At 47.1% G+C, this 25,144-nt stretch overlaps 1 protein-coding gene and 1 long non-coding RNA gene across 3 annotated transcripts; both read right to left on the minus strand.

Moving 5' to 3' along the window:
- Positions 1–859: 859 nt before the first annotated feature.
- Positions 860–4,208, minus strand: LOC125759367 (uncharacterized). The gene is made up of 2 exons (XR_007416969.1): positions 4,075–4,208; positions 860–959 (listed from the first exon to the last, which is right to left on the minus strand). It is a non-coding gene; the product is annotated as an uncharacterized LOC125759367 (long non-coding RNA).
- An 822-nt stretch (positions 4,209–5,030) lies between these two features.
- Positions 5,031–24,864, minus strand: LOC119400152 (zinc finger CCCH domain-containing protein 13). Of its 2 annotated transcripts, XM_037667136.2 has the most exons (4): positions 24,556–24,864; positions 24,366–24,469; positions 7,424–7,531; positions 5,031–6,381 (listed from the first exon to the last, which is right to left on the minus strand). In XM_037667136.2, exons 1-4 carry the CDS (start codon positions 24,836–24,838, stop codon positions 6,259–6,261), a joined length of 618 nt encoding a protein of 205 aa, XP_037523064.1. In that variant the 5' UTR covers positions 24,839–24,864; the 3' UTR covers positions 5,031–6,258. The 2 variants fall into 2 exon arrangements, with proteins under 2 accessions (XP_037523064.1, XP_037523062.1); XM_037667134.2 differs by lacking the exons at positions 24,366–24,469; positions 24,556–24,864 and adding an exon at positions 11,439–12,397.
- Between the last annotated feature and the right edge of the window lie 280 nt (positions 24,865–25,144).

Genomic DNA, 25,144 nt, shown 5'->3' on the forward strand with positions numbered 1-25,144 from the left:
TTTAAGAGCTTTTTTAGACATTTATTTTTCATGCAAACCAGCTTGTTGAGGAGCTTGCCCTAGTCAATTCGTTGCATCATGCAGCCTTTTGCAATCACGTTTTAGCTGTTCACTGTCAAGCGTAATAGGTAAAGGGATGCCTGCGTAATATGGCATCACATTAATTTCTGGAGCTACTCTAGCGAGCAGGATTGATAATTCAAAAAAGGCAGAAGTTGAGGGGAAGATGGAAGCTTGAAGAGATGACCAATTCTTCGACACGGGGTGTCGCTGGAGCCATTTCGACAAGCAGACTTGTCAATTCACAGCTTTGAAGAAGACAAGTTTGCTTGTCGAAGCGCTGACTCCAGCGACACACCTTGTCGAAGAATTTCTCATCTCTTCAAGCTTCCATCTTCCTCTCAACTTCTGCCTTTTTTTAATTATCAATCCTGCTCGCTAGAGTAGCTCGAGAAATTAATGTGACGCCATATTACGCAGGCATCCCTTTACCTATTACGCTTGACAGTGAACAGCTAAAACGTGATAGCAAAACACTGGCATGATACAACGAATTGACTAGCGTGTTGCTGGAGCCAACATTTTGACAAACTAACTTGTCTTCAAGTTCCAGCCTTGAAGAAAAGTCCGCTTAATCGAAGCGGCTCCGGCGACACCCTGTGTTCAAGAATTTTTTATCTCAGCAAAATTGGTGTTCTGGCCAAAGAATTGGTTAGCCCTATTTATTCAGACATGACATTGCCTTAATTCATTGTTCTCAACACATCTAAGCATTTTGATGTCGGGCCATTTTCATTACTTGTGTTTTATGGAATACGTTATACCACGCTTCCAAAAGTAAATGCGAAATTCCAACAAATGTCGTTATCATGCATAACCTTTATTGTAGCAATTCCAAACAATATGTTGGCCACTTGACATAGGCTGGAGCAATGGAATTGATGACTTTGTTCAAGAACCTGCACGCAAAAGGCACAGTAAAGTACAACGTGTCTCAATCAATCAGACATGTATCAGCACAACAAAAATCGGAAGGCTGTCTTGGCAAACACACGAGCACAGCAGCAATACTTTGCTAAATCATCGAACATTTGTAAACGCCAATAGGAGCAGTTCAATGGCTTATTTTGTCTCAATGAAGTAAATTTAGATATGTTAAAGAATCTTGGGTAGGCAACATTTAGAGTTCCTCTACAATGGTGTGTGTCAATAATATCGTGGTTTTGGGAATACCTGGAATTCTAATTTCAGCCTGCACACAAAAGGCACGATGAGCCAGGAACATGTTTCAGTCAAGCATGCACCTACACCAGCATAACCAAGAAACAAATAAAACGAAACAAGAAGCTAGTTTGGTTAAACAACAACAAACACCGTAGCACAGGGCGACATTGGTTTAGGGAAAAATTCGCCCTAGATGGTAGCACATGCAAAGAATTTTTTCGCATAACCAACACAAGAACAAAAATGGAGACACAACATGTGCACTAACTTTCAGTAGAATGGTTTATTGCACACGAGGCAAACGGTTGCACAATGCCGGGGCACTCACACTGCACCAAGACGCAATGCACCGAGATTTGTCTTTTTCCATTTCATTTTTAGATATACATAACACTCATAAACTCACAGACTGCTGCACATTCCAGAAAGTCTATTCTTTATCTGACAAGGACAGGGACAGAGTACTAACACAAGTGATACGGATATTTGCGATTTTGGCAGCTTATAGTATTATCAATCTCGTTAGTTAAGCTCTATTGGTTGATAAAACCTTTGAGTTCTGCTAGAAAGGTTCACACCCACACGCTCTACAGGACAATGCAAGCCACCCATCATTGGCTTTATTTACAAGATTACAATGCTCTATTAACCTATCATTCATGCAGCTGCTTGTTTACACGACATACTGCTTACTGCAGGAAAGAGGTATCTGATAAGCGACAGTTTCTCCACATTCCACAAACCGCATTCTATGTCGTTTCTGGCAAGCAGTTGTCTTCTTCGATGCTTGGCTGCTAATTCTGCAAATCGATTTCAGCTTTCATGGAGCGTAAAAACTATTTGTACAGTACGGTCCACTCTTAGAGGGAACACGCGAGCGCGTGGCCGGCTGTCCGCGGAGCGCTAACTGCTGGCGAGATTTGTAAATTCAGCGCACGCGTATAGATTCATTACGGCGTTCGGGTGCGCGCCGCTCTTACAAGTGTATGCGCATGCGCCGCATTTACAAATCACGCCGCTAGTCAGCGCCGCGCGGGCTGTCAGCCACGCGCTCGCGTGTTCCCTGTAAGAGTGGACCGTACTGTACATTAGCAAGTGACATCAACCTTATGATGTAGTGCAAGATTTCGTGCAAGTGTGGCACAACAGCTATTCCTTTTTGAGCAACATCACTGTTGGAATGGCAGACTAGAGCAATGGAGTGGTACTTCCTAATTGGGACCTCTGCGACTAACACCTTTGTTTGTGTGACGTGTTGTGTGTGAATCTTTCCAATGTGCTATGTGTTCCGTTGAGTTGTTGCGCTATTCAAGTACGGAATAAAAAGGTTGGCATCACGTGCTAATGTGCAAGTAGTTTTTCAGCTCGATGCAAGCTGAAATCGATTCGCAGAATCAGCACTCAAGCACCAAAGACGACGACTGCCTGCAAGAAACAACATAGGACACAGTTTCTGGAATGCAGAGAAGCTGTCATTTATCAGATACCTCTTTCATGCGGTAAGCAGTATGCCGGGAAATGGGCCACTGCAGGAATGATAGGTTAAGAGAGCATTTTTAAAAGAGGCGAGCGAATGTTGGGTGAGTTAGTGTCTCGACATAGTAAATACCATCGTAAGTAGCGCAACTAGACAGGACAACAGTGTTCGTCTGTTCCTTTCTGTTGTCCTGCCTAGTTACGGTACATACAATGGCATTTATAAGACAGCATTGTAATCTTGTAAACACGATGGATGTCTGGCGTTACAGTGTAGAGCATGTGAGTGGGAACCTTTCTTTCAGAACACAAATGTTTTATCAGCTAATAGAGTTGAACTAACGAAGTTGATAATAGAAGCTGCAAAAATTGCAATAGGGGGTATCAATTTTGTTAGCACTCCTCGACTGTCCTTCTCGAATGAAGCACTGACTTTCTTGAACATGGAGTAGTTCGCGAAGTGATCAGTATGCCGTATATTTTGCTAAAATAAAGCGGAAGAAGACATCTCTCTGCATGGCACCTTGGTTAAGCTTGAGGGCACCACCCCATTGTCTACAAGTGCCTCGTGTGCAATAAACCATTTTTTTTAAAGTTAGTGCACAGATTGTCCCTTTTCGGCTTTGTGTTGCTTATGTGCTAAAAATTTTTACCAAGTGTGTTGAGGTCACTTATGAGTACAGAAAACAAGATACTTTAGAAATTTCAACCACAGATACACACAAGCACAACAGCAAAACCTAGTTAACAGTAGAAAGTAACAGCCAAAGGAAAGTGCAGCTGAACAGTTGATATTATGTTTCAGAATCCCGGGTAAGCAAAATCAACGAGTTCCTCCACAACGGTGGCCATCATAATCGTGTCGTGGTTTCGGCAATACTCAGAACTTTATTTTCATCCTGCACGCAAATGGCACAATGAAGTCAGCCAAGCATGTGCGTGCAACAGCTTACCCTATGTCTTTCAAAAATTATGACAATTCGGAACATTTTCGAAGCATATGTTTTGACGCCTTCTGCACATCCTTCTAAGGCCTCACAGCAAAGTTACTTGAACACGGGCATGAGCTGGCGCTCTCATGTACAATTCGTTCAGGTGACCTGTCGGCGGGTTCAGGTGACGCACTTCCACATTCATCACCCTCAACACAGATTGTAACCAGGCAGGCATTATATCTACGCTTTCAGTAGTTGAGTTTTGTGCTGAAAAGTTACTAGCTTTCATTATTTTGCATCGAGGCGGTCTGGCGAAAAAGCGGCTCAACTGCAGCATGAAGTCGGCGATGTTTTTGCCGACGCGATAGGGAGCCGATAGCTTTCTTTTTTTCTTTCCATGGCAGACCCTTTCGCGCGGAAAGCTGAAAATGACACTTACGTCTGTTGGGTGTCTGGAAGACAATGAGGTCCTGGAGTTTTGACACGAAAAAATAGCAGGACAAACAAGAAGCACATCCCGAAAAGACGGAGAAAGGATATTCAACTTGAAACGCTTGAAACTATACTGCGCAGTTATCGTCGGCGGCTTCGGTGGAAAGGGAGCGAGATAAGAGCGAGAGCGGCGAGAGCGCCAGAGCGGCGTCACGGGCGGCCAATGAGAGGGCACGACACGATGACGTAGAATGACGAAGTGTGTGGCGACCAATGGCGACCATGGGTGGCGACATGTCTCAACCATGGCCTCCGAGATGGGGGGATGCGCCCGCTATCTCGGAGGCCATGTCTCGCCTCTCGACGGCGGGAAGGTGAGGCGAGGTTGTGGAGAGGAAAAGACGCTTTTCTTCCGCCCTCGCTAGGAGCGCGCCTCAGCAAGCATGGTCTGCGCGCGAACGAACTAACTGGAGATGACGCTCGAAGGGTCCGGGGGCACTCTCGGTCCCCATACTGCCCATACATTGTATCACATTTTATTTCATCAATTAAGCGATGGTGATCGATGTTCGGCGAATGATTTTGTATCCTTCACGTGCATGGTGGGCTAAAAGATGGGAAAATTTGGTTTACCGATCTTCACATGTTAAAATGGGGAGAAATATAAACCCGCTACCCTTTCTTTTTATTGCGCATGCGGTTTAGGCGACCAATATTTGCGATTACGAACGTATACGAGCGACCGAAGTTCATATGTGCGCATTTTAATGGCAAAAGCTCTAGAAAAAAATGTTCACTAAACGTTTTAAAAAGACTTCTTGTAAAAAACGTTTTTTCAACGTCTTCTAAAAAACTTCTTGTGAAAAACGTTTATTCAACGTTGCATAATATACCTAGATGTCTGCATACCTTTTTAGTCGTTTCAAGAAGTTTTTTAGAGGTTTTGTGTTTCGTGGGATTCCACGAAAGAAAATGAAGCAATGTGTTGTTTTGTGTGAGTATTGGTAATTAATTCTAGTTAGCATGTAATTAAATATTTAATTATTTTGCAGTCAGCCACGTTCCATTTTGACATCAAAAGAATGAAATAATAGGCTCCAATGTGTGCACAATCAGTTTTTAGTTGTATTCATTTCAACAGAAGAAAAGTAACAATCTTGACGTTACTGACAATAATGACCCGTCGAACATTGTACTGCTTTCACTAAAGTGATAAGTTACAGTCATACACAGCACACTGAGGTTAAGTCGAAACATACTGACTATGGAGAAGGTTCGCTTATGAGCAATATGACTTGCTCTCTTTTGGCCAAAAGTTGAAATCAACTAGCATAAACAGGTGGCGTACACAAACGTAGCCACCACCACTGAAGGGGATATGACTGCTTGGACTGAGAGACATAACCCACAAATAACGCTGCCTTGTCTGCGGCAGTGTTTATGTCCTCCCTAATCATGCATGCCAGGTCCTTCGCGCTAAGTGCATCTGCAAAAGTGCTCTTCCTAAACGATGTAGCACAAGTGACCATTGCTCAAGTCATTCACTTTCTTCTGCCTTTCTCAGGTTATCAGGATATATCGTCACTTTCAGAGTTCAGTATAACATCTCTAAATGCTGCAAGCATGCCATAGAGACTGGGGTTGCGGTTGCCACTGGAATCCCACTAGGCAGGGCCAGAGCCAATGCATGTGAGAGACTCAAGAAGCCACTAGAAACGGTTCCCTTTCATCTTGGACGTATTGGTCACAAATAAGTCATATGTGCACTCATTTTCGCTCTTGATGTAGGAGACATGAAGGCATTCACTAGGCAATTGATGCGCTGGTCTGTGGCAGATGACACTGCCAAAAAAAAAAAAAAAGAGTGCGACATTTTGTGTCTGCTGAGGCTGAAGTCACAGAACTTTACTTGTTTGGCGGTGGAGGTCTTGCCAGTGAGTCAGCAGGAAGTGTCCCTGCTGGACCACGAAGTTGAGTCACGCCGTCAAAGAACTTGGGTGCTGAGCACAACTGACTTGAGGTACCGATGCTTATGACGGAGTGTTCTCACTTGCACTGGTGCACAAAGAACCAAGGTGACTGTACGTAGTGGCCTTGCTCAATGGTGAAGTCATTCTTTCTTTGGTTCTGGTTGAGCCTGGTACCACTGCCACCAAAGAAAGCCTCTCAAGCACTCGCATCAACACAGCTGTCACAACAGATCCACCTGTACTTCAGCACTGCATGTTGAAATATTTGGCCTGGGGCACCAGACTAGAGTGATGTGGTGTTCAGTCTGCGATGACTGATGTGCATGCTCAGGCAGGATGTCATCCTAGAAGAGTGCAATTCTGTAATTAGCAGAGCACGGGCTGTTCTGTTACATTTGTTTTACAAATTACTGTCATTAATTTCTGGGAGACAAGAAACTTATCTCTACCTCTCAAACCATGGTTGCAATATGATGTGTCCTTTGTGAGACAATACAGATTTTTTATGAAAATCCTGTCAGTAAGGCTCCTACTGTTTCGCACAAAAACTCTACGTCGAGGCGGAAATACTTTGCCAGAGGTTAAATAAAACTGTTACGACTCATTGACAAAAACTTGTTAACTGTTTAATTACTGACTTGAAGGCAGGTGCTGTTCATTTTAGAAAGTTGTGGTGCACGAGAATTTATGGTGTATCCATTTTTTATGAATTACAAAAGTTGCACTGAGCTCTATATATTCATCACCGAATTTTGGGGGCAATATCGAAACTGACCGCACCCGGCGTGCATGAAACGCAACTGCTCTATTACGCCATACCTGAACTACATTTGACAAAAAAGTGACGAAACTTGAATCATGGCGCCCAAGCAGAGAAACGGGTCAGGAAAATCAACAAGCATTCTGAAATACAAAAGTGGACAACAGGGCTTGTTGCTGAGCTAGTTGGTTCATTGCTTGAGGAAAAGCTGTAATTACGCAAAGACGAACAGACAGATGCGGGCGCCCACGTCTGTCTGTTCGTGTCTTTGCGTTGTCCCAGTCTTCTTTGCGCCATTACAGCTTTTCCTTAAAAAGTGGACAGCTTATCCTATGGGCGCGACGTTTTGTGCTTACCTGTTTCTTTCTTTAAATTATAAACTGTCTGCAGGAAGAAGCACTGCAGTGGCTGCTCCCGAGGTTTATGCTTCATAGAGAAACAAAAGGGTGATATTGAAGTTTTCTTGAGCACAGCTTGAAAGAAACAGATATACACCAAACATCACACGCAAACGTAAGGCACTTTCCTGGCCCAAGCGAGGTCACTTGCCGCTTTTCATGAAAAGATGCGGCCATGACTACGACTGCTTAGAGCATGAAACCTCATCACATATCTGCAAGCCTCACCTTTCCAATGCATTTACTGTAACATCGCCGTGACCTCTTCCTTAATGTACCATCCCTCAGCATACAATTGATGCAGGTGGGCTGTGCGTTAGGTGCGGCACCTATATCCTGCAAAGCAATCAGCAACAGTGAAACACGAGCTACAAGTATTAAAAAGAGAGATGCAAAAGCTAGCAAATTTTAGAGCTTCACAATGTCACAGGAATACCAACACAAAAGCTTTGCATGTTGTGTTCTCTAAAGTAATAAGTAGTTTCAGCGCATACAGTTTAGAACCGATTTGAAATATATTTGCGGCTACATTATCCGTTAGTATGTTGTGGATAATTTTGTGTCCACACAAGTTTATCTCACTGAAAATTTTGTCAGTACTGCTTTGCAAGATGGGGCTAGCTGGCTTTCCTCAATGTATCCTCATATCATGAAAACAATGATGCATCGACGTAGCACAGGGCTGTTTATCCATAAAATTTAATGCACCAGAAATAAAAGTTCAGTTGGGAGTAGGTGCCTGTATTTGGTCTTTCATATTTGTCTGTTTTTCCACTTTGAAGATACACATTTTATGGCTTTGAATATTCAGTGCATGCTACTAATCAACAATGTGACCTGAGGCAAGTGTTCTACTGTATTCTTCCTTGAGGTTGTTGGGAGCTCTAAGGAGGTTGGTGATTTGTCACTGATACGGCGACATGAACGTGACACAGAGTGAAAATAGCATGACCATGAATTATAGTGACCGAATCTAGCATTCTTTTGGTGATATGAATGGGACTTGTATCTTGACATCGTGTATCAAAGTCGCAAAAAAAGCAGAACCTTTCCACTACAGTGAAGATGGAAGCCAGCGAAGCTGTGACTATGAAGGGTCTGCTATAGTGAATATTGGTATAGTATGTTGACGTACGTCAAGCGACTATTGGCCATAAATGGAAGGCGTGGCGCCACTAGTCACTCCTCCGCCATGTTCAGCTTCAGTAAGTTTTCCTGTATGGGCAGGTATAATTAACGACTGACAGTGGCAAATCAAGGTGCCACACCTTTCACCAATGCCTCATGGTATGCCCTGCATACCAGCTCTTCCTCCACAGCTTCGGAAGAGACGCACCGCCACAAAACACCTGCGTCTATTTCACACTGTTGGGCGTCCTGCACGCCGCCAATCAGGCCAAGTCTCTGGTGAACCAAAGACTGTCAGGGACAGCACACGTGGTGACAAACTGGTTGCTGATGAACTCTCATTGAAACCTTGCCGTCGCCCTGAGGAATCGTTCCAATTTTGTGCAGTCATGATGGCGTGCACCTCACTTGTGTTGCGCTTCAGTGGCCCGATCTTCGTAGGTGGTATTCATCTGCCGGCCCTGGTCACACCAACGCTTTTGCTCACGTTGGCCTCTAAGCGGGCAAGCTGCTTTTCTTCTGTGAAGGAGTCGCAGCAACTCAACGTGGTGGAACTCAAATCAATGGTAGCGGCTGCACATTCTGTGGCAGTGGCCTTCATGTGGTTTTCACAAATTTGAAACCGTATTTTTCGTATTAGGCGCCATTGGCTTAACGAAATTTCCTGAAACATGGTATGTCAAATCTATGGTCTTTTTAGAGGACAATGTACTTCATATTTACTGGTTAGGAACTACGTAGGACCTAGTAGATGCTGTTGAAATCTATGATGTCACGACGTTTGGTGCGGGAATTTCAAGATGGTGTAGCCACCCACATTTTCTTTTTGCACATTTTCTCGTTTTCTCGCTTACTATGCGTCTTCTCATGGCAAGCATGGTCACAGTGGAATTGTGAAAGAGTAATTTACCAGCATGGGAAAAATTGTTTTTCTCTTTAGCGTCCCTTTAAAGGTCTTCCTCACTCAGAATAACGGGGCACAGTCACCAATGCATTCACACTTGCAGGACACATTTATGATGGTCTCAACTAAACCATATAGGCCTTATGCATTGAATACTGAACTACTTAGAATGAGACATGAATAGAATGTGTTTAGAGCTAGAACCCCCCACCCGACCCCACACGCATTAGATAGATCCCCTTCAGGTGCAAATTATGATGCACTGTATGCAAATGCGTCAAATTCACTGAGCATAATTCGAGGGCACTCAATATTACATTCCAAGAAAGGAAATGAAGGAATGTGCTGTTTTGTGCGAGTTTCAGTAATTAATGTTAATTAGCATGTAATTAATTATCTAATTATTATAGTCAGTCAGCTTCACTTCTTGCATAAAAAGAATCAAATATTAGCCCCAAAATGCATGACCAGTTTGTCTTTTGGCTGTATCCATTTCGAGCAAAGAAAAATAATACTCTTGACGTTGGTCCAGGAACGCAGCACGTCGAACGATCATCGAACATGGTGGTCTCCAGCAAAGTGATCCGTGCAGCAATACATTGCAGCACAATGAAGTTAAATGACTGTTACTTGCCCACTCAGGAAGACTGCACGAATGCGCATAATGCGTTTGAAGCCATACGAAGAAACAACATGGTGAGTGACGCGCCTCCATGGTTGATGTGTACTATTGTACACACTGCCACTGTAATGGATATACATACATACACGGTGCGACACCATCCAAAATGGACATACCTCCGAATCCCGCACACTGTTCATGTACATGAACGCAATTGTCTGCCTAATCCAACGACGTGCGTTGTAGTCGGGCCCGTAGCCAGGAATATTTTTTGGGGTGTGGCCCTCTTGCTGAAAACTTGGACTTTGAGAGAAACACCGATTTGTATTAATTTTTGGTAAAAACACATGCTTCACCAAAATCCCCCCCCCCCCTGTTTACGGGCCTGGTTGTAGTCATCACCGATCTGGTTGTCCGTAGGGGTGCTTTTTTTTTGTTTTGCTCCTCCCGACCTGTTTCTGGCATTCTGGAAATTTAACTCTCAAGCAATTCAAATATGAATGCTCGAAAGCTAATGAACATAAGGGAAATCAGGACTCCCCAGACCCCCCGCCCCTCCATGGTTTAAGCTGCTAGTTGAAAATGTCAAATTTAGCAGTAAGCCTAGCCACAAACTTAAAGGCCTTCCAAACACTGCATAACAGGGTGTACCCACCAATGCTTTCACACTTGCAGCACACATTTACGATGGTATCAACTAAACCATTTAGGCCTTATGCAGTGAATATTGTACTTGGCATGAGACGTAAATAGAACACGTTCAGGGCTACCCCCCCCCCTCACCCCCATTTAAGATATCCCTTCGAGGTGCTTTGTACACATGTTTGTGCTAGTTGTGTCAGCTAGTCGCTAAGAAAGTGCAAGATACATTGAGGTTTGGATGAAGTGAACCTCCTGCGTAATGTGTGCGAGACTCCGTTTAACTTAATTTTGTAGTGTATTGTTGCATATGATCCTTTTGCCAAAAACACTACCACTTTCAACGAGTCACTCGACATACCATGCTCCGTGAGCCACAAGAAAAGTACAAATTACCTTTGCTCAAAATTAATATACATGTAAACAAAATTGCACAGCCTTTCTAGCCCGAGATCTGATTGTGAATATACAAAAACAGAACATGATTAACTTTCGGATAAATAGATATTTAATCAGAAATTACAAATCAAAATAATATGACATTATTTGTTTTTAAGGTGAAAACTTCAGTATATATAATAATAATTGTTGGGGCTTAACATCCCAAAACGACAATATCATTATGAGAGACGCCGTAGTGGAGGGCTCCGGAAATTTTGACCACTTGGGGTCCTTAAACGTGCACCTAAATCTAAGTACACGAGCTTATAGCATTTTCGCCTCCATCGAAAATGTGGCCACCGTGGCAAGGTGAAAACTTCAGCGCAAACCAGGAGGGACCAGAAAGAATAGATGAGACAAGCACTTATTTTTGTTGCGATTGAATATCGAGTGCCCTGGAATGTGATTGTGTAAACTTGATGCATTTGCATACAGCGCTTCATAGGTTTTCCTTGAAAGGGACATATAGATATACACATAGTGCGACGCTTTATCCAAGATGAACATACCTCCGACTCCCTCACATCGTTCACGCACACGTAGGCAACTGTACGCCTCATGTGACGGCTCGCGTTCCATTCATCGTCGATCTCATCGTTCGTAGGGGTAGGGCTACTAGCCCCACTGCGGCGAGGGGGTCGCCGTTCTTCCGTCTCTCTCGACCCGTTTCTGGCGTTCCGCCTAACCTGACGTCGCGCGTCGCAGTCATCACCGATCTCATCGATCTTTGAGGTTTGAGAGGATCGTTTTTCTGTCCCTTTCGACCTGTTTTCGGTTTTTTGGACCTTCGCTTTATCTCGCTCTAGTCGGCGTCGTTCCCTCTCGCGGCGAGCGACGCGGATGGCTTCAAACTCTTCGTCCGTGAGGCCTTGCCGACGCTCCCGTTCGCGCGTCCGTTGTGCATCCAGTTGTTCCGGCGTTAGGGCTTCTCTTTGCGCTCTCTTGCGTTCCCGATCGTAAGCGCGTATGGCCTCAAGTTGTTTCTCCGCCAGTCGCCGGCGGCTCGCCCTCTGGCGTTCCCTGGTAGCCGCTCGGCGTGCCTCGGCTGCCTTCTCAGCTGCGGCCAACAACGCCGCCAGGCTCGGGCGTTCTGACTCCGCCGCAAGTTCCCTGGAAGCGACGCCGACGCGCCCCGGATCGTCCACTTTGTACTCTTCCCGCAGAACGGGGTCATCGGGTACAGATAGAGACATCGCCGCTGGCTGCATGGCCTTCACCACAGCGACTTTCGGGTGTTCAGCGTCCCTTACTTTTGGTGCTGAAATGCTGATTTCCGCTCCACACACCCAAGCTATAACCAAATATATCTTATGCCGTTCCCACCAATTGACTAGCTCCGCATCGGCGCACTCGACAGGACCATAATTTCTCCACAGCATCCTCCATGCTCCACAGGAAATCAATAGGGTCACGTGACTAGGGTGGCCAGACGGCAACTAACTAGTTCCGGCCTTGGCAGGGAAAAAAATGAGCGGAGCTAGAGTGTACTAGACTCTAGCGGAGCTGCTTGTTGTTGTAGAGTGACCTAGAATAGGGGGAGTGTCCAAAGCGCCGCGCGAATACATGGGAGGAGCGGGGGCCTTTTGCGGTGAACTTCCGCGCCGCGGCGCTGCCGTGCCGGACCCGTGGGCTTTTTCCGCGGCGGAAGCCGCGTCAAAGCGGCGAGCGTCTGCTACGCGCGTGATATTTTGGCCGCTATTAGCTAAAATTGTGGAAATTTGGGCAACATTTAATACTGCGTCACTGCAACATAATACTGCAGCGACTCATCACACAGAGAACGCATTTGTGTGTTGTGAAACGGGGTTTTTGTATACATCTTTGCAGCTGGTTTGTCACCGCATTGGTCCACACTTCCGCGGCTGTTTGAGGAACGCATCCTGCGCGCACTTCAGCGTGAGAAAAGGCGCTTAACTTATTTTCGTGTGGAATGACGAACGTAAACTTGATGCAGGAGAGAATAAACTGGAGATAACCAGGAGAACGTAGCACATATGCACGTATTAACTAGCTCATGCATGCTAACGCGTTTCCACCCTTCATATCCTATCTTTTATTTCGTGCATTCGATTTGTTTTACAAGGCTGCCTCCGGCGCTCTGCTGTTGCAAGCCATTTCATGCGAAGCCGAATGTGTCAGTCGGCGTGGCCGCGGTACCAAAAGTAAAAAATTACTCGCGTAACTCGCGTCTCGTTCACTTGGTATACACGAAAATTGGCACGGAGGGGCACGAATGTATGTATGCCTAACACGACCGATAGGTCATGGCACCACTAACTTGACATGCTTGCCATTTGCGTAACGACTAACAATAATAATATGGTGTATGGCGTGCAAACCCGCTTTCAGCCAGAAATAATTCTGACGATGTGTGGTCTGACGATTTGTTTTTGTCAGGTTATAAAAAACGTGGTGGTCACCAATATCGATGTCAACATGTGAGACTTACCGATACATATTGAAGAACTGACCGCGTAGGTAAAATGTATGCGAAAGAATTACATGAAAAAAAAAAAGCATGGTCCCTTATGCATTCGCCGGAGATGACTCGAAAACAAAAGCCATATTTTTCGTCAGTCGATGCATTGATCCTCCCTCGCCCCTCTCCGAAAGCTTTCCGCACATAACGTGGTTTCGGACTGCCCACAGGATCGAAGGCATTGCAAGCTTTCTGCACCTCACCTGCTTTTGCATTGCCTATACATCGGGGGCCGATCACGGAGGCAATGGAAAACGACCATGTCATGTGACGGCGTCATCATATGACGTCACGTTGAATGACGTCATAGTGACGTCACAAGTTCTGTCGACGTCATTGCGTGATGATTTTGTGCATCACTCGTGTTGGCTACGCGGGACGCCGACGGTCAATTTTCGTGTTTGATGAGGCATCTAAGGCTTTAGCGTTAAAAAAAAGGCAAACCAAAGAAAATGAAACGATAACAGTGCAACATAGTGTATGCCTCGCTTCATGTTACGAGCGATCGCCCGAAAACAAAGGTGATTCTCAGTTTAGAGCAGCTGATTGCACGCGTCTGCGGGACAAAAGAGGCTTGCTTTACCCGTCTGGTCATCTCTTTATATTTATTCTAGAGATGAAAAGACTCGCTATTCAAGTACTCCGGAGCTTCAGCACGAAATTGTGGTGGACGCTATATTGAGGTCATCAGGAAAAAGTGGTAAATTGCGGTCGGGTGCCCTGTTGGCGCCCACTCAACTGCCGCAGAAACAATTGTATTTTATGTAACTACTCGTCCACATCTTTTCGTAAAGTCTCGGAACCGGGCGAACGTTAACCTCTGAGAAAAGTGAAAACAGGCTTAAGCAATGCACGCATCTCGCGCGAACGTTTCATACTGACGTTCAGCGATCCAATGCAACATGCGATAATATATATATATATATATATATATATATATATATATATATATATATATATATATATATATATATATATATATATATATATATATATATATATATATATATATATATATATATATATATATTTCTTACCGTATTTCATTCAGGCAGCTTGTACAGCAAGAATGGGGACATTTGCAACTTTGTTTATCTGGATATTTTTAAAGCATTTCCTATATTACGCCTTTTATGCAAAAACGTGTGGAATAAGGATAGTTTACCTGGCATTGCTTTTCTTTCAAATGTTTGCGCACGGTGAGCCTTCTTGTACGCTACCTCAGAAACAAAATAAGCCAACAGCATTGCGGTCGTATGACCGTCTCTACTCTTTTTTATCTTTTTTTTTTGTTTCCCTTACGTCTTCCCGTTGTGCTCCGTACATAATAAAGAGCTTGTGGACGCTAATGAATTGTCAAATAAAGCGGTGTGCATATGGCTAGAAACCAGTGGCGACTATAAGTAAAAAGCTCGTGAAGTCACTGCGCGCAAGTACTTCAGCTGACTGCGCGTGCAATTTACTTTTTTTATTACTCTTAATTCGTGCATGCGTGATGCTATTGACCGATTACTCGTGCGAATAGGATTTTTTTTTTCGTTCTTTGCTTGTGCGTGTCCATTTTGCGCGTTTTTACACACGCACCAACGTTCTCGCTCTCTGTGACCGGAACTAGGCCACGCTGATGCCGCTTGACACATTATTTTTTGCATTCTGTTGTTGCCCCAGCACTAACACAACGCTTAAAGATGGATAAGCTTCATTCCGCACCGCATTACTAAAGTTAAGTAGACTTCAAGTGCCCTGTGTGGAAACGCGGCGCAAAAAACTACAGCGCGTAGCAGACGCCCCTCGCTTTCCGCGCGCTTCCCGAGCGCGGAAAGCCCACGGGTCCGGCGCAGCAGCGGCGCGGCGCGGGAGTTCACGGCAAAAGGCCCACGCGGTAGCCAGCGCTTTGGACACTCCCCCTATTCTAGGTCACTCTAGTTGTTGTAGTGGTTCTTGAGGAAAAGGAAAAGGGCGCTAATTTCTGTCTACCTGACACGGCTCGCCCTGTAGGGGTAGGGGGATAAAAAGAAAAGTAGAAAGAAAAAAATTACAGCATATCCACGGGGTGAATGATGATGAGTAGGGCGAAGCTTCGGAGGGCATCAACGGTAAACCGTGAATACGAGTAATTCGCCCCACTAAAGCGTCGGCACCTTCGTGTTCTTTCTTGGCACGTTTTGCAGAAGCCTCTCGAACTCTCACCTCTTTGTTCGCCTGTCGATACGCGCGCTTTCTCGCCGCTTCCCGTTGTCGGACGTTTTGGAGATCCGCTTCGCGCCGCATCCGTGCCGCTTCGCGTACGGCAGGGTCCTCGCGCCGTTGCCGTGACGCTTGGGCCTCTCTTTCACGTACGGCAGGATCTTGGCGACGCTGCCGTGCAGCCAGACGACACGCTTCGGCCTCTCTTTCACGTACGGCAGGATCTTGGCGCCGCTGCCGTGCTGCCTGGGCCTCTCGTTCTCGAACGGCAGGATCTTGGCGGCGTCGCCGAGCAGCCGCCGCCTTGCGCGCTCGCCGCTCCGCAGCAGCCTTATCCATCCGACGACTCCGAGTGCGCACCAAGAGCGAGTGCCTTTTATGCTCGCAGGCGTCCAATGGCAGGTACCATATTTCTCATAGAAATCGTGGTTGCTGCTCGAGCTTCCCACTTCGTCGTACTCAGTTATCTAGCCAGCCTTGAACACGTCCGAAGACCCGAAGACCCGAGCGTCGTCTTCCTCAGAGAAATCGTGGTTGCTGCTCGAGCTTCCCACTTAGTCGTTCTCAGTTATCTAGCCGGCCTTGAGCCGTGTTTTCATCATATACAAGTACCGCCATCTAGCGGACACACCACGGACTAAACGAGAGGTGGCTACTACATACATCGGGGACGCACGACCCACGGCTTAAGGAGCTTCGCCCCCCCAAAAAACAAAAAGCGGTCTCGTGGTCAGCTGAAATGTGCGCCTGCCGAAAAGAAGACGTGCTTCACTGCAACACAGCGGTGACACGTGGACAGCATGACGCATGCTTCTCTCAACGTCAGTGCGTCATGATTTACCCATTCTTTCTGGGAAAATAGAGAAATTAATAAAGGGCGGTCTGACGGAATTCGTGATGTATGCGAACCTCCGAGTGGAGGTTGTTCCGGCAATCTGCGCACTTGCACTGCTGGCGGAGTACTTGCCTGCAACGCCTACTTCGAGACTCAGTTCGAAAACTTCAATGATCATCTTTTCCACCTAGAACACATCGCGAATTCCGTCACACTGGTCATTATTAAATTCTTTATTTTACCAGAAAGAATGGGCGAATGGTCGTATCATGACGCGCTGACGCTGCGAGGAGCAAGTGACATGCTGCCCGCGTGTCACCACTGTGCTGCAGCGAAGCACGTCTTCTTTTCCGCAGGCACGCATTTCAGTTGACCACGAGACCGTTTTTTTACTCTTATTCTTCTTTTTTGCGTTGGCAGCAGCGAAGCCTGTCGTTTCCGCGGTTTAGCGGCAAAATTGGGACCAGGTATTGCTGGAAAACATAACCCTTGTAGCTGCAAACTAGCAGGCCCAGCAAACGACCACCCCTGATTACTTCCAGTAATTCAAAGTTCCTTGCATCCCGCTTTTTGTATGTTTGGTTAATGCGAAAACACGCCTAATTAGGTTTTTCACAGTCCCAGTCACTTTGAATTAACGAGGTTTTACTGTATGTTCATTTAACCTTGAAGTGGGGCTTCGCGGCAGTGCAAATTTTTTCTGAAAAGGTGTATTCACTGTACAGCAAACCTCCACTGCAGCGAAACCACCTTTACAGGGGGTTACATGCGGTTTATATATGTCTACTCGTTCATTTCGAATACTTCGAAATTTCCTGGAATTCAAATGCGTTTCGAAGCGAATTCGAATACTGTAATATTCGTTCGAATAGTCGAAGTGCTCGAATATTCGCACTAGCCTAACAATTAGTCTTCAAAAAACCGCTCTCCACGAAAATCTAGGGAAATCTAGAGAATTTTTTCCCTCCAGAGAGGGAAAAAGTGGCTCCGCAGAAAAAGAAAAAGAAAAGGAGACAACGGAGGAACAAAAGGCATGATATGACACTATATTACCTGAACATGCAGGGGGGCAGACGAGAACAGAAATGGCAGGAACTTTGTCAAATCTTTGACGAAAGACACATTGAAATAGCTGGCCTGACAGAAACACACCTACGGAATGATGAATACCCCCCAAAACATGCTGGCTTTGCATGGGCTGGTTTAAACCGCCAAGGTAGTGAACGACGAGGAGGTGGCATATGGGTGTCATATATCGTTCAGATACACAGTGAGAGAGGACCCAACAGGAATGCACAGAGCATATGTGGATGACAGGCAGAATGGGAAACCTGAAACTGGCAGTTGGTCTGGTCTACCTGTGGACAGGGGCAGACTCCTACCAAAAAAAACAGGAGATTCTTGGATGCATGGAAAAGGATTTACAAGCAACTGACCTACCCACCATCATCATAGGGGATTTCAATGCCCACATCGAGGACCTTGATAGGAAAACGAATCGAATGGGAAAGTACCTCTTGAACTGGGCTGACAAATGGGGGCTAGTGATTCTAAACACGACCGATAAGTGTGATGGGAAAACCACGTGGACAGTTTCGAACAAGCAAACGTGTATAGACTATTGCCTAGTTTCCCCGACGTTGTTTCCCAGTGTAGTGGGCATGACCATTGACACGACGCGGGTGCCCAAAGTGTGGGCAGTGACCACAATAGTATATGCTTAGAAATAAGTAACAGCTGTCGACCAACACCAGGGACAGAGGGAAAAGTAAGGCCTCACACCCTACCAAAGTGGGCCATAGACAAACTGGTTGAAACACTAGAGAGTACAACCTTACTTCTGCCACAAAGACATCAAACCCTGCCACAAAAACAAACAAGAAACATCGCCGCAAAACATGGTGGGACAAAGAGGCCTCGGAGGCCCTGTTCAAGCGTAAGCAAGCATGCCGTGTGCACACCGTCATGCACTACAGAATGGGCCCACAGAAGATACAACCGTGCGCCAGCTGCTTCTTGCTGTTCTTAACCGGGTACTGCTGAGTGGGGAAATCCCCAAAAGCTGGAATCGCTCACGCATTCGGCTTATCCTGAAAAAAGGCAGTGATAAACGACACCTAGACAGCTATCGACCAACTGCAGTCACTTCTGTGCTGTACAGCCTCTTCTGCTGCATTCTGCGACGACGCATTGAGACCTGGGCAGAGGAGGTTCTCGGAGAACTGCAAAACGGCTTCAGGCCAACATGATGCCTGGGGGGCAACTTGTTTGTTGTGACGCAAGCTATTGAGATTGCAAAGAGAGAGGAAAGGACCCTAATGATGGCTTTTCTCGATGTATCTCGTGCCTATGACTCAGTGGAGCACTAACTACTGTGGGAAGTGTTAAGGGAGCAAGGCCAAGGCCCTACCCACCAACCTACAACAAATCCTAGAGGCATTGTACGCAGACAATGAGGCTGTGATCCATTTGGAGGGCAATGTGACATAACCGATCAAATTATCTAAAGGGCTGCGATAGGGGTGCCCCCTATCTCCACTGCTCTTTATGCTACTGGTGGTGGACATGGAGAGGAAACTCACGGAAAGTGGCACAGACTTCAACCTCACCTACTGGGATCAGGGAGTGATCTGCCCACGCCGCCTGCCAGCCTTATTCTACGCCGACGACATTGTGCTGCTGGCTGACAACACAAAGGACTTACAGCAACTGCTGGACATATGTTCAGAGGAAGCACGGGCCATCGGTCTGCGTTTCAACCATAGGCGGAGAGTTTTCATTTTACCGGAGGGGGCGGGGGCCCGACTGCTCTTCCACATTTCTCATTTCTCTCTCACTCTCCCTATATATATATATATATATATATATATATATATATATATATATATATATATATATATATATATATATATATATATAGAGAGAGAGAGAGAGAGAGAGAGAGAGAGAGAGGAGTCCAACTTCCAAATTAAAGAATTTAATGTAACTTTAGTCTCTTAGGTGCCCGCAATACCATAATGAAGATCTGTAAGTGGAAGACCCCAGATTTATTTTTCAGTTTACACAAAGACATCGATCCACCTCGTAACTCTTGGCTCGAAGCGAAAAAGGTCGCCTTCGTTGACTGCGTCGCGTAAAATCGATTCACGCAATGCGTGGGGTTAAACTTTACTTTGTTAAAACATGCGCCACACAGTAGGCTAACGCTATCACGGGAAGCTTTAATTATATACCAGTGAGTTCAATTCAAGATGGCCGAAAGTAATTCTGAGATGGTAGCAAATACCATTTGCTACCAGTACACCTTGTGCGAAGCTGCGGTTATGAATCTGGAGTTGCTCATTGGTGGCCGAACTTTTAGTAAAACCCTTTACTGATAAATCAAAACTGCGTACAATCTTTTCTCGGCACTTTTATAAGCAGGCATGTCGAAGGGTACCAATAAGTAGGCAACCAAGATATTATCCGTTTTTTTTTTTATTGGCGAGTAAGCTTGTGCGAAAGCGTTCCCTGACTGACTGTGTCGGGATTGCTTTGTATTCTCAGTATCATTTTTGTGTTCTCAAAACTATTCACTACGGGCTTCAAGACAATTAGAGCGCAGCTCTTAGGCGTCCGTTCCTGCGTTGAGCGGCATCGCCGTTACCGGCGGCGTAACCGATAGCGCGAACGACGACGAAAGAGAGCGAACGCGGAGTTTGTCGATATCACGGGATAGTGGCCTCTAACCTCGCTTTCCACCTCTTTCGCGCGCGCTGGCCCCTCCGTCGGAGCTCGTGCGCATGCAGGGCTGGCACGTGCATTGCGGCTGGCTTCGCTTGTCGTAACGGGGCTGTGGGCGTTTCAGTTGGTTCGCGACAGCTGCGATGCACTGCGTAGCACTCGAGCGCTGGCAGTTTCTGTGGCAATATGTAACGAATGTTACATTGCTACAACTGCGGATCAGGGTTGCCAATGGTGGCTACTTTTCGCCAAATTGGCGAATTTGAGAGGCCCGTGGCGACCTAAAATTATGAATGGCGACATGGCGAATTTTTGGCGATTTTCAGCTTAGGTCTCCACTGAGTTATGCATCCTAAGCTCAGTGCCTTCCCAACGAATGAGCGGCACTATTCTCTGTATTTTTCTGGGTTTTGAGGTGCACATTGCGCGCCGTTCTGTATGTCCGTCCTGTAACTCGTGTGTATCTCCTCAATTCATCTAGATGCTTCTAATTCAATTCATCTAGATTCATCTAGATGCTTCAGAGCTTCGCTAAAGTTTCGCTTCTGAAGGGGCTAGATGACCGGTTGGTCGTGTGTTCCGGCCATTTATTCCGCCAAAGCTCCAACTATTCTGAATAGCTTGGCGACCTATTCACCGCTGCAGTATCCCCTAATCGAGCTCGTATAGCGAAGATAAGCGGATACGCGGGTGTTCGTGCAATAAAAAATTATTTATTCCGGCATTTTCTACTGCTCTCTGTGAGCGTGTGAAATGAAAACAATTGCTATATAACATTTTACAATGTCTACCTGTTCAATTATAACGCACTGGATTGACGCGGGTAGATATAAGTGATTATATATGAAAGGGACAGTGGCGTCCGGTATCATATTAGTTCACACTGAAAGGCATAAGACTCACTAATGAACGACACCTGTAAGAATTCTGTCTTACTACTTTCAATAAACCTGTTAATCCTTTTTTTCATATGAGGGGATGTAAAGCTGTCTACAAACAACACCTTCGCGGCTTTCGCCTAAGGTCTACCACACTTTTACCTTTGAAACGAGCGGACAGAGATGGAAGGATATCATGAGCGTTTTATCCTTTCATACTTGCGCCTCCGCGCACATCTTGCGGCTAGTCGGAGAACCAGGTGCACCAAGCACTCCCATGGTGAAGGGGCGATGCGCCTGGCAATGAGAAATGTCAATATACTTTAAGGGCTTTGAATGGCACTGTATTCTACGGGGCTATTCATCAGTGGAAATTCTTATTACTAGGATATGCCGCAAATATCTAGAATGGCGACTTTTTTGGCGAAATTCGTTAAAAAATGGCGACTTTTGGCGACTTTCTGCTCGTCGTTTGGCGACATTTACTCGAAAGTCAGTGGCAACCCTGCTGCGGATAGTCAAAACTTCAAACAAAGCTGGCGTTGCCCGAACACAAGGCTGCACTCAGCGAATTAGGCAGTATCGTAATCGCCGGTGAATTTTTTAATTTGTAGTAGCTTAAGTCGTCGCTTCAGTTGTTCATCAGCAGAACCTATTCTGCACGTAAAAATCCGTTTGAGGGGCATTTTAGGGGCGAAGCTCCTTATGTCGTGGGTCTTTCTTCTTTTTTTTTTATTTGCGACATAGACTTGCCCTTAAGGTATAATATTTGTTTTGTATATTTGTGTTAAATGTGCGCCGTTAGGCCGGTCATCCTCCGTTTGTTTGTAGCGTTGTAGTAGCCACCTCTAGCTCGTGAGAAGCGCGCGTTCTGGTATGTAGTAGAAGAAGAAGACGACGTTGACGAGTGAGACTCTCGTGCGTGTTCGCCTGTGTGGCGTTCTTTCTTCTTTATTACGTCTCGTGTTTTCAACGACACCCGTAGACAACATTTCAGAAGTAACGCGCCATGAGGCTCCCTCTTGGCACGCTTTCTCTTTAGCTCGGAGTCGCCTGATGGAAGACAAGGCTGCGGAACGGAGGGCACGGAAGGCGGCGGCAGCGCGCGCTCGCAGACAGAATCCTGAGGTGAGAGCCCGCGAGGCCGAAGCTGCACGTCGACGCCTCGAAGCAGATTCCGCCGTTCGAGCCCGCGAAGCCGAAGCTGCTCGACAAGCTGCACGGCTGCGGCGAGAAGACCCCGCCGTTCGAGCCCGTGAGGCCGAAGCTGCTCGACAAGCTGCACGGCTGCGGCGCGAAGACCCCGCCGTTCGAGCCCGCGAGGCCGAAGCTGCACTGCTGCGGCGCGAATCGGATCTTCAAAATGTGAAGGACCGTGAAGCGGCGAGAAAGCGCGCGTACCGGCAGGCAGAGCCCGAGGTTGTGTGAGCACGTCAAGTGGCTGCAAAACGCATCAGGCGGGCTCTGCCCGAAGGCGCCGACGCGCGCTTCCAGCGGGACTTCCTTGATAACAGTTTCGGCCATAGTTGCGGTGTGTGCAACAGATTGTGGTTCTCAAACAATCTAGTCACAATATCTTCCATCAAGAAGACCACGCTCGCGCCAATGCCATCGCCGTGCTGCAGCGCGAGTTCGCTTCGCCCCAGTCATCATCATTCACCACGTGGATATGCTGTGATTTTTTTACATTGAATGTTTGACTTGTCACTGGCCCATGTGCCGAACTTTAAATGGCTGAAATGAAAAAGAAGTGGGCATAAAGGACCTCCTGTGAAATAGCTACCAGACAGGACGACCCGGGGACCTAAGCCAAGCTCTTAAAAAATACCCTGGGCCGGCGCCAGGGGGGGCTCAGCCCCCCCATGAGGCAGTCCGGGGGGGGGGGGGGCAAGCCCCCCAGCCCCCCCCCCGTACTCTCCGCCTATGGTTTCAACCCCGCAAAGTCAGCATGCATGGTTGAGGTGAGCCAAGAGGACCGCACGCAATGCACTGCAAGCTGGCTCATACTCCAGGGAAACCCTGTAGAGTGGACAAATATTTACAGGTACTTGGGAGTAACACTGTCTGCTGCACCACATTACGCACTCCACTGTGAGAATGAACTCAGGCCCAAGGCAATAAGGAAACGTGCCTTTCTAAACACCAGGGCACTCTGGGCGTTTAACAAGTTCGAGGTCACCAGAGAACTGTGGAAGTCAGCAGCTGTCCCGGCCCTTACTTTTGCAAACAGTGTGCTCTGCATGTCCTCCGGGACACGTCAGTCCCTGGAAATACGTCAGAGGGAGGCAGGTAGGGCGGTACTGGGGGTCCACAGGGGCGTACAGGGCGGGGTGGGCTGGTCCTCCTTTGAGGCACGGGAGGCAGTTGCGAAACTCGCTTACGAGCGACGACTGAGCCAACTCCCAGACGGGCGTTGGGCACGTGAGGTGTACAAGTACATCCACCTAAAGTGCATTATAACACCAGGTGGGTGCTACGCACAAAACGCCTGGCCGAGCGCTACGGGGTCGCACCGACTCACGGAGAAACCTCAGCGGGACAGGAGAGCGAAGGTCCGGGAAGCTGTCCAAGAGGCCGAAAGTGTCTACTGGCGGAAGACAGCAACAGAGAAGCCCGCTTTGAGTCTCTACAGTAAGGCAAAACAAGCGATCGAGAAGGAGCCGATGTATGAGAACTCAAAGGGAAGCGGTCTCTTCTGTGCGAGGCAGATGCGGCACGCTGCGAACCCGACTGGTGCGGGCGAGGTACACGCCCAACCTTGACACTACACGCCTGCTTTGCACCCTGGAAGACGAAAGCATATAGGCACCAATGATGATAATCATCATTATCGAGGCAGCCGTCACGGGGTGTCGATCAGCGAGAAGCACGAGGAGAGATCCAGGGCGTCGCGGACGATGCGACCGTTCTTCATGAAATCCTGCGAGCAACTCCTGCTTCAACTTGGCTTTTACTTATCAACTTGTGGTAATTGAAGCACGCGCTCTCCCTCTCTCATCCTCGCCGCTCTTCCCCTCGTTTGCTCAGCCCCCACCAGCTACTGCAAGAATAGCTCCCCCAGCTGCTGCGCAGGAAACGAAACTGAAACTGTAGAAAAAGAAAGGGGAGTGGGGGAAAGCTAACACGACCGCGGTGACCGCGGCAACCGCGGCTTGAGAGCTTGAGACACACAACCGAAGGCTTGAGACACAGCGAAGATGGCTGATTTGATGGCGATTTGATAGCGTTCAGATGAGTGGTATCCGGGGAGACATCACCCGTTCTTCAACCTCGTTCAGGCGAGGCAGATGCGTCGGTTTCGGCGGGTACTTGAATCCTCGTAAGACAGACTCACGGCAAGTTTGGCAGAGTCGCATCTCGTCGTATTCGGTTGCATCAGGGAAGAGTTCCCGCAGCACGCACAGGTCTTGCCCGCGCTTCTCAGAGGATCGCACCGACCTGAGGGTAGACAAGTTCGAGTTGAACCACAATTAACCGATCACACACTTGGCATGAACATCCAAATTCCAATGAGAGAAACTCACGTTGGAATCGCGCGTCGGCACCGCCGGTAGAAGCACGGCGCCGCTCGTATTCAGCGTTCCGGTAAGCTGGATCCTGACGTAGAGCTCGCATACGCGCAGCATTCCACTCACGGTGATCGGCAGTTTCTTCCCGTCTTCTCTTGTTCTCCCTTTCCTTGGCCGCGTATTCTGGATCTGCTCGTCGCTGCCGTTGCCGTTCTCGTACAGCGACAAGCCTCGCTTCACGATGCGCTGCTCGTTCTTCGGGAGTACGTACTTTCTTTGGACGTCCCTGGCGTCCCATGGCTAGCTGTATCTGATAAAGCGGCGGAACTCTGCGCGAGTTGTCTCCGTCGCTGGGCGTGGCTTAACGGTAACAGCTGCGTGGTTGTCGCTACTGCGCATGCGCGGCATGACGTCACGAGGTTATGTCACGTGTTTTAGCAGCTGTGGCCTCGCTGGTTGCCATGGCTACAGCGCGGCTGGCTTTTCGTGAAACGCGCACTTTCAGACAGTTCGCTAGCTAACGCAATACATTTGAAGCCTCCACTTTCCAAAAAGATGGTTGAACGTGAAGCTCCATGCAAACTGATTCAAAGTTCAATGGCAA

This window comes from Rhipicephalus sanguineus, chromosome 7 (genome assembly GCF_013339695.2).
Source record: "Rhipicephalus sanguineus isolate Rsan-2018 chromosome 7, BIME_Rsan_1.4, whole genome shotgun sequence".
In the NCBI taxonomy this organism is placed as follows: Eukaryota; Metazoa; Arthropoda; class Arachnida; order Ixodida; family Ixodidae; genus Rhipicephalus; species Rhipicephalus sanguineus.